Source organism: Leuresthes tenuis, unplaced genomic scaffold (assembly GCF_036924035.1).
Source record: "Leuresthes tenuis unplaced genomic scaffold, fLeuTen1.0.hap1 SCAF_24, whole genome shotgun sequence".
Taxonomy (NCBI): Eukaryota; Metazoa; Chordata; class Actinopteri; order Atheriniformes; family Atherinopsidae; genus Leuresthes; species Leuresthes tenuis.
In genome coordinates, this window is record NW_027325378.1 from 12,418,276 (window position 1) to 12,428,486 (window position 10,211).

The 10,211-nt window shown below is 40.6% G+C and overlaps 1 protein-coding gene across 1 annotated transcript; it reads left to right on the forward strand.

Annotated features, from left to right (window-relative positions):
* The first annotated feature begins 7,858 nt into the window (after positions 1-7,858).
* Positions 7,859-9,747, forward strand: rrs1 (ribosome biogenesis regulator 1 homolog). The gene has a single exon (XM_072378618.1). The coding sequence runs from the start codon at positions 7,917-7,919 to the stop codon at positions 8,955-8,957; it is 1,041 nt and encodes a 346-aa protein (XP_072234719.1). The 5' UTR covers positions 7,859-7,916; the 3' UTR covers positions 8,958-9,747.
* The last annotated feature ends 464 nt before the right edge of the window (positions 9,748-10,211 follow it).

Below are 10,211 nucleotides of genomic sequence, written 5' to 3' on the forward strand. Positions count from 1 at the left end.
CACCGTACCACCCAGATACTGATGTTTTCAGCCATTGGTCTTTGGTCAAAGTTAGATGAAGTTAAAAGGTAATGGGCCACAAAACAGGACTTGTGTTGCATCAAATTTGGTGGACTTGCAGTTAAGCATTTACTAAAATAGGTTCAGGTGCCTTAGTCTTAACTGACCAACCGTGAAAAGGCTGTTATTCACAAATTTAGAAACATTTCGTACGAAATTGACTTGATAATAAAGATGAGAAGGCTTCCTGTGTGTTCTGCAGAGATCATCCAAAGGTTCACTATGTTGACCCCACAGCTTCGGAGTACTTACTGATAAATTAGGGATATTTTCATGTTGATATTAAAAAAGACAGCTGCATATCCTCTACTCAAGAGGCCACTGGGATGCATCTGTGGAGGCAACTGTGGAGTAGGTCAGGTCAGTATTCACTGTATACCTTTTCAAAATTGATTTTGAAATAAAGCTAAATTCATGTTAAGTTAAAAACAGGTACTTCTCTTCAGTTTATTGAAGGCCTTTTCTATACCGGATGACACTAATACTTTAACAGTTTATCTTCCTTCTTTGACGTAATTTGAATTCATATGACTGCATACAAATGTTAAGACCATCAAAAATGTGTCACAAGCTAAAAAAGCTGGAAAAGGAGAGGAAGAGATTTGTAAATAACTTCTAATCGTTATTCTGACGAACTTGAGACGAGTTGGAGGCTTACCGTGGCTCCAAATAGCACAGAGTATAACCAATGATGTCATTGCGATAAGCCCCCACAGTGCAGCTGAAGACCAAACTGAGGGACGACCTCTGTAAGTTGCCGTGACACAAGGCACTACCCGGCCCCGTCTTCTTCCAGCATCCAGCATGGAGCCACTAAAACACACACACACACTCACTCACACGTACACACGCGTAATGCTGCTGCTTACGTGGTCACACCGCCTCTCTCACACGCAGACCCACAGTCGTAATGTGGTTGGAATGATATCTCAAGGACTCTCCATGTCATGCTGTGTCTAGGAAGTCATCCAGGTTTTAGGGAGCTGGACTGTTTCACTCGTGTCAACCAGACAGAGAGGATAGGGGTGCAATTCCAAAGCTCTGTCTCTTGGTCACCTGCAAATAGTACACCTGCTGCGTCGTGGTTCCAGAGAGCTGAGTAACATCACAAACAGAAAGAGGTGCAAACACATACCTTCTGCCCTCTTTTTCCATGTTTTAAATGAAGAGATGCTTCAACATAAGCCCAAGTTAATGTCCATTTTGCCTGCAATACATGAAAAAGGAGATGATGTAGTTGATCTTCTGGCCTCTCAGAGAGAGAGAGATGCCACGTGGCGTAGGCGGTAGTTTGGGAGCAGCAGGTAGCTGTGAGGCACTGCTCATTGCCAAATGGTATTTCTGTCCCAACCACAGCAGATCAATAAAAGCTCTGACCTCAACTGTCAGGCAACTAAACTCAGTTCGTGAGGGGACACTCAGCTCCTCAACTGGCCTGAAAACAGGAATCACAGGGTGTCATTTATAAGATCACCTAAAATAATCATCTGGATTTTTTTTTCTTTTTAATTTGCTTTGTATGAGCAGTCTAGGGTGAACATAACAGATTCCCGATATAGAAACGTCATGAAGCTGTTATTCGCCGTGATATTTTACACACTTATACATCAACATCTTCACTTTATGTGCTGCTGTGACACGTGGAATCTGAAAATACCCCTCGCCGTGCTCAGTCGCCTCTTTAATTTTCCCTGTAGAAGAGCAGACGTCACCTTGGAAAACATAAAAATACAGCATCTTCTTTAAAGGCAGAACAGGCAGAAAAATATTTCTCCCAGTCTTGACAAAATACACAAAAATACCTTCTCTGTCCTCAAGCCAAGTAGGTCAAAGAATTGTATGTAATAACTCAATGACTAAAAATATACAAACAAACTGTCAGCAGCTAATCATGTCTGATTTATTCCAGGATGGTGCTGATGAGATTATTTTGTGCTCCTGTGTCTCGGCCTCCAGCGTTCCCTTCTCCCCTTTGATGCTAACAGGTCAACTTTCTGTTAGAAGGAGAAGGAGGTTTCACGCCTGAGGCAAATTTTTGCATAATTACATTTTCTTTCTTCTCTCATGCTATAGGTGAATCTTGGTGGCTAACAGGCAGAAAACCCCTATCAATTTTTTCTTGATAACTTTTCCCTAGAAGAGCACTACAGTTGTGACACATGAAACATAGCATGTAAAGCTCAGAATAAAATGGACAAATGGAATATTCTAACTGGTCATCCGTTCAATACACAGTGTTACAACGTACAGCAGAATGGGCTCTGTGGCTGTTTGAATAATGCAAACCACTAATCCTGTTAAGGGTTTGTCCCTGCTTGGTGAACCATTCACCGGTTGTAGTCATTCATAAAAATCAGAAATGTGCAAAGCCGCTTAAAGTCTTTATTTATATCTCAGTCATTCTGTTACGTGGCAGGGTGTCTTTCATAATGACGATAGACGATGATGATCAAGTGCTATTGCCTGGATTTCAGATGCTTCTGGTTGTCCTTTCTTTTACAGAGAAAAACATGTAAGGATTTACATATTTTGCATTCGCACCCTGTATCAACATTTCCTATATGATATCAATAAAGGAGTATATTCAGATATGGAAGCTGTAGCAGTTGATTTATGGACACATGACAGAGGAAGATGAAGCCAGAAATATGTGAATAGATCAGAATAGAAGTTAAATAAAAATAAAATAAATAGGAATAAAATTAATTTTATTCTTATTCTGTGTATTTCACAGTTATTAAACCAAGAAGTGTCTAGAGATGTATGAACTGTTCTGCAGTGAAGACATGATTACCCTGTTGTGACAGTGAGGATTAAACTACACATGAATCTCATCGAATAGAAAATAACATATAAAAGAAATCCAGTATGCATGGTGCAGTTAAAGGCAGAGGGTCTAATACCTGTTTTTCTGTATTTTCTGGCAATATAAATGTTGTAAAAATGGTCCCTTTTCAATTGGTAATTCCGACGGCATTTCTCACTTTTTGTCATTTTTAAAAACCAAACAATCCACTGATTAATGAAGATTACAAGTTGCAAATTAGGGCTGCATCAAGGATGAAAGTCATCATTAGTTAAAGTCCTATATAAATAAGTTCAAATGAGCTCGGCATCAACCAGCATTAACATGTTGCTTTTTCATTAATGCATCATCATCAGACTCTATGTTATATCATAACGATTACATGGAACATTCAGTATTTCACTTTTAATAGCCTATTTAAAAGTGCATTTTCTTAATTATGCATATGTCAAAAGCCATTTATCTTGCTTACTGCCCATGTACTTTTGCTGTTTAAAAGACCTGAATCCCTTCTCCACTCCGGTACATTACATTTGCATTAACACCCCAGGAAGCCCAGGCGGGATTCACTCACTTGCATAATGTCAGCCCCCCTTTTAAATTATCATATGTCTTCTTTTTTTTTTGGCATACTGGAAGAAATTATGGCTCAAACTAACGCTTAAAAAAATAAAAAATAAGAAGTCCGAACTTGCAAGGGTTTGCACTTGAAAGCGGTAATGTGTTATGAAAAGATTTTTTTTCCGGGTCTTATGCTCTAAGCACATTTAAAAGCTTTGGAGATGCTGAAAGTGGGAATGTCTTTGCTTCGTGGTCTCAGCTCATAGAGAACTTTATCCAGCCTGTGCTGTGTATCCTCTCTTATAAAAATAAAAAAAAAAGAGCACCATGGAAAAGTAATCCTGTTTGGCTGAATTCACCCCGGATCACAAGTCAGCAAGAAGTGACACCAGCAGCCTGCTAACAAGTAGACTATCTTTAAATTGGGCGATTTTAGATGATATATGTCCACATCACTGAGGACCTTATAGCCCTCACTAAATCACGCCCGGGACTTTGGGACACTAATTACGCTTTTCCTCTTCACATCTCCAAACACAGCATCACTTGTGACCTTATCTCTCTGCCTATCAAAATGTTAGCATTCACATGGCAAGCGCAGCGATGAATGTAATTACTGGAGCCCAAAATAATAACACTGTAACACTGTCGTCTTTGAGCAAACCAGTAGCCAGTCAACTGTTGCAGAACCTCATTCGTCTTCCTCCAAATTAGAGAAGAGGAGGATAAAAATAGAGTCATTACAGACCCGGGTCTATAGGAGAAACCCGTACACAAGGCAACAGAGAAAGGGATGTGTCATTAATAATTCAGGGGATTTAAAATCTCAAGAAAACAAATTCAGCAGTCCTATTATAAAGTTTATCACAGCTCCAGAACTTTGAAATGATGTGCAGGCATTACAGGAATCACAGCACTGAAACTTACAAAAGAGAAAATGCCAATAAAGAGTTTCATACATTACTTCACTCTTTAAATAAAGTATTCTTGAGTGAAGAATCCATATTTCCAACAGGCTTCGTAACTGCACGGTACGTATTTTCAACAGGCAGTAGTTTCCACTGACAAATTATTCTGAGAACTTGTTCAATTATTTAGCTTTCCTTCTTTCACACTCGGCACAGGGAAGTGAAATATTCTGAAACCTTGTCTTTTAAGTTTGCAGACCGTTTCAATGATAAGATGAAGGAAAGAAAATGCAGTGCCATTATGCATGTTATGAAATCAAAAATACATGCATCTCCATTTACAAATGGTGAATACTAAGGTTTAACACTCATTTCCTGGTCTTCAAAACAGTCGCTCAGCCCACCCAGCGGCTGTTCTTGAGCTTTCAGTGGAATGCTTTTTCATCTGTATGTTTTGGCACCTTCTGTTTCCAATGTCAAGAATGATCCATCATAGACAAAGAGTCCTCAAAGAGCTTCGAGAGAGAAAAGGAGTTATTATGCAAGAGCATGACCTTCATCGGGTACGTAGGCAGATTTGTGAAGACGTGAATGTGTGCCCATATATGTGTATGTAACTAGATAACTTGGCTTCTGAGTTCTTTGCTTAGGTTACGATATATATATATATATATTTCTGTTTTCTTAGGGATGGGAGAGAGATTTTTGTTTGTCTGTCAACACAAATACTACCAAGCTGAATCTCATGGAACTTGACAGCAAAGCTGATCATTGGCAAAGAAAGAATCATAGAAACCTTGATGCAGACCCAGATAAAGTTCCTTAGCATGGTGTGGGTTTTTGGGCTCTCATATCAATATAATTTGCTTCAAATCCCAGTACGTTTCCGAGTACTGGAGGTGCTCTTTAAAGTTCAAGCAGGACATGAACTCCAACTGCTGATAAACATTATATGTGATTCAAATGTGCAAACAGAAATCACTGTAATGATGTTTTAGAAGACAACACTGCATTTGTCTTTTGTGCAAAACTGCACCGCCTGCAGAAACATTTTGCTGGACCACCTTTGGCTTTGGCACACGTTTGATCAGTTTATGTCAGGACGAATCAATCCATGACATCTTGGAATATGCCCGTGTTAATAGAAATATCTATTGATGGAAAAACCTAGTCAATCAGTATATTCGAGGTTGCTGCTGACTTATAATTTCCAGCTAATTACATTGCTGAACCTAACAAACTAATGCATCCATAGATCATAACTGTCCCCAGAGGTTTGAACAGCAGACACAAGGGATGATTTGTACAGCACCTCATCTGCTGCTCCTCTTACCCTGATGTACCCATCACTTTGGCACAGAGTAAATCTGGACTCATCAAACCCTATGACGTTTTTCCATTGCTCCATAGTCCAATCTTTATGCTCTACAGAAAATTGAAGCCTTTTAAACCCTCCCCCCCTTTTGCTCCTTCTCATTGACGTGTAGTTTTCTTAAAGCTACACAGCTGTTTCTTCCCAATATCGGGAAAATATTGAGTACTTTTTGCACTACTTTCACTTTTACACAGGCACGAGTTTTACTTTTGATTTAATTCCAATAAACATTTAGGTGGCATCCAATCACAATCACTGAAGATTTTCTTCCAACCACATTTCCTCCACACAAGTGCTGTTTCACCACCATCCTTCCAGGTTTTATTAACGTTTCGAACAGTTCCTCGCACAATTTGAGTCGGCACATCGTTTTGCTTGGCTGTTTTGTTTCCCAGATGCGGACAAACAATTTTTTTAACAAATTAACATCTTTTTCAGCACCAAAGGATGTGCTTTCAAAGATGGTGATTGAAGGAGCGAGACGCTAGTCACTGCATCAATTTGGTCAGTCAGCTGAAGCACATTTGGTTCCTTCATTTCCTTCCAAGCTCACATAGTTTCTTTTTTTCTTACCTATAGTCCACATGAAGCAGCCAGCAGATTACTCTCTGCTTTTGCACCGTAACATATATGTTTCCAGTGAAAACAACCAGCTCGCCCTGATTGGTCAGCTTTAACGGGCCGAGCAGACAATCACTCATTTTCCTACATCTTTATAATCATATATTTACTTATTTATTTTCTGACCAGAAATAATTCTGATCCACTCTCAAGTCATGATGGTGCCAACATCTGGATGTAGTCCTTGTGATCTGTGTGCTTGTCGTTTTTTTTAAAAAAATTCTACGATTCAATAAATATCAGTATCTAAAGGAAGTTCTTTGTCTCCAATTAACTTTCAAGCATCAGTCTCCAGCTATATCTGCATGTTAACTATGTAAAAAGAAAAAGAAAAGAGACGATGCAGTCAAATGCTGAACTTGAAGTTTCAAACAGCAGCTCATCAACCAGTGGATGACCTCACAATGTCATGGGGAAGGATGGTGGAAGTGTTTCATTCAGGGTAAAATTATTTTAGCCTACACCTCTGAGTGCAGGATGAGTCATCAGCATTTTATATTGGTTTTTGTTTTTTTTTCAGGAAAACACAATCTCTGAAATACCATTCTGAACACTGTCAAAACAAGTTTTTGTCATTCTTGGGTCAGATACTGACGTGTTTCACATGACATGTGACAGCAGAAACACTTAAATGTGTTAAAACGTTAAATTTGGCACAGATTTGAGCCGACACACGAGATGGTTTGGGCAACGGCGAGAACTTTCAGAAAAAATCCTCAGCAGGTGATCAGATGAAGCATCTCTCTATCCTTGTCTATCACAAGCAAACTTTTTTAATCATCATCAGCTGCCACCCCAGGAAACTGATTGTTCTACGCTTTAGCAGGTCGTTGTGGAGGTCGTTGGACCAGTTCAACTCACAGTATGAGACATTTTATGTGTGTTAACATTAATGGCTACCTGTAAAGAGTCTAAAATGACATTGACACAGATGGCAACATAAATATCATCTTGTTTCCAGTTGGCCTCATTAATAGGGGCAAAGGCCTTTATCCTGCAAATGAAAACAAAGCTCAATACACTAATGTAATGTTTCCACGCCTGTCTCCTTACATTAATATACATTTTTCTGGACTATCACTCATGCAAACTGCACATATCCTCATGTATGTAATGCTATGAACATTTGCTCAGCCCTGCATAAATTGAACTGCTCCGTCACTTAAAACCTAATCTTTTATGGCAGTTCTGGCTTATATCCTAATGTCTCTATGCTTCTAACTCATATTTATATCTTTTTGTTTGCAGTACTCACCTCAGCCTTCTTTTTTCTTTCAAACATTTGTGTCACTGTGCTTGTTATGTTAATTTGCATTATTAAGAAGCATTGTGGATGATTTTCTAAGTATATTTCTATTAATATGATTTCTAAACATTTACATTTGCTTTACTTGTTTCTTTGGTCTCACATTAATGCTGCATGCGTTCAGTTTCATTGGGCCCGTGCTCAAAGAAATAAAACAACACCGCCCTCTTGTGGCCGTAACCAGCAACACAGCTTGTCAGCAGTGACCCGGAAGTAGATTCCTGTGGGGTTATTTTTCTAGTTCACACGTGTGGAGTGGAGGCTTCGGGACTGACCAACATGGCTGCGTGCAGTGTGGAAGAGTTGTTGGCAAAAGCCGAGCAAGAAGAGGCTGAACAACTGAAAAGCATCACCGTCCAGAAAGACCTGGACCTGGACTTTGACATCGGGAACCTGCTCGCTTGTGACAAAAACCGCATCGAGTCCCGGGACTTCAGAGAGAAGAAGAAGGAGGACTTCCTTCGATCGTTAGCGCGTGACAACACGCAGCTTCTCATCAATGAAATGTGGAAGCAACCCACGGAGAGAGTCGAGGAGGCGATAGTAGCCAAACTGCCGGAGCCCACGACGCGGCTGCCCAGAGAGAAGCCTCCTCCGAGGCCCAGACCTCCAACTAAGTGGGAGCAGTTCGCCAAGCTGAAGGGAATTCAGAAGAAAAAGAAGACCAATCTGGTTTGGGATGAAACAGCGAAGGAGTGGAGGAGGCGTTGGGGCTACCAAAGAGCCAAGGATAACACCAAGGACTGGCTGGTCGAGGTGCCAGAGACCGCGGACCCGAACGAGGATCAATTCGCCAAACGCGTCAAAGCTAAGAAGGAGAGAGTGGCCAAAAACGAGTTCAACAGGCTGAAAAACATCGCCAGAGCTCAGAAAGTCAAAGTCCCCGGCATGGGTCTGCTCCCCAAAGCCCAGCAGTCCAAAGACGAGCTGACCAAAGCCGTGAGCGTGGCCAAAACCTCCACGGCATCTGTGGGGAGGTTCCAGGACCGTCTGCCCAAAGAGAAACCCCCCAAGAACACGGGCAAGAAGAGGAAGTTTGAGCCGCTCATCGGGGACTTCGCCAACGAGAGGCAGAAGCAGCTGGAGCTTCTGAAAAACATCAACAGCAAGAAGCCCAAGTTGGACATCACGAAGGCGGTGAATACACAGATGAGAGAGGACGACAGAGAGGAGGCTGCGGCCAGGCGGAAGAAAGGAGCGGGGAAGAAGGGACGCAAAGGCAACACGGCAGGGAGACCCAAAGGGAAGGGAGGGAAGGGGAAAGGTAAAGGAGGAAAAGCTGCAGGAGGGAAGAAGAAGGGCAAACCTGGGAAGCACTGAGGACTTTGGTGTCCTGCTGCGCCTGTGTGTGCCCTGGCATCAGAGTCGGACTCCACATCCCTGAAGCATTTTGAACTGATCATTTAACTGTGACTGACAGGTGTGATGATGTGACAGCCCAGGACCCCCTGCAGTGTCCCCCCCCCCCCCCCCCCCCCCCCCATATGAAAACAAACTGAACTGTAAAATGATGCCTGCGTCCATGGAAGCTGGGGAAAAAATGGTGTGTTTAATATGAATGTAAATCACTTGGAAAAATACTCTTTAATATTGCAGCAACAATGTAAATCCCACCAGCCGTGACAGATGCTGCTGAATATATGACATTTTTCTATTATTAAAAAGCAGAATTTGCAGCTATTTTGAGGTTTGTACTCATGTTTTGGTCAGATTAAAGCAAACTTCCACCAAAAAACACCTGGCGCAGCTTGTCAAACGTGAGGACATGCTGCTTTTTTTTCTGTCACTTGTAAACTGAACATATTTGGGTTTTAAGCAGGTGATCAGGCTAAATAAGCCTTTTGGGAAAAATTGTATTAGCTATCTTCTGACCATTTCTGGACTAAATGATAAATCGTTGAGCTGTTTATGTAAAAATATCTCTTGCGTCCTTTTTATATCTAAAGTCTAAGTGATAAAGCCTCCCTATCATCACACATTCAAACCAACTTAAGAAATATTTACACACACACTCTATGAAGGTTATGTTAGTTTTGCATTAGAAACATAAATTGTGTATGATTGCAAAATTGGCTTTATAAGCCTTATAAAATGTTTTATTTAATCCATACTTGATCGAATCTTCTATCTAGTTTTTTAGCTTCTTGTTCCTTTCGCGTGGAAAAAGATTAAGATTGTTTTTAAAGTTTGATGCTTTGTAAGGTTAGTTTTCAGGGTCCAAGTGAGATCCTCAACACCTGGTGTACAAACAGAAAAAGAGCTCCCACTTTCCTAAAATTCAACGAACGGCGATGCGAGCCTCACATTTTCTAAAGAGAAAGACAAAAAGCCAAATGAATAGGAATATTTCTATTAAATCAAATTAACACCAATTGAGAATATTATTTTGAAATTGAGGAACTAAATAAAACATGGAGCGAATTTCCACACTATTATTAAATGGCAACTCCGTTGTTTCAACATAACAGGATGAACATAATCTGTAAGGGTTGATTCAACAGATTCACCTGGATAACAATTAAATTGGGTTGATTCAACTAATTTTACACAAATTATGCTGTTTTGGGTCCAATT

What these genes read in the sequence shown, in the direction of transcription:
- rrs1 (XM_072378618.1), top strand. Translation starts at nt 7,917, where the DNA reads ATGGCTGCGTGCAGTGTGGAAGAGTTGTTGGCAAAAGCCGAGCAAGAA.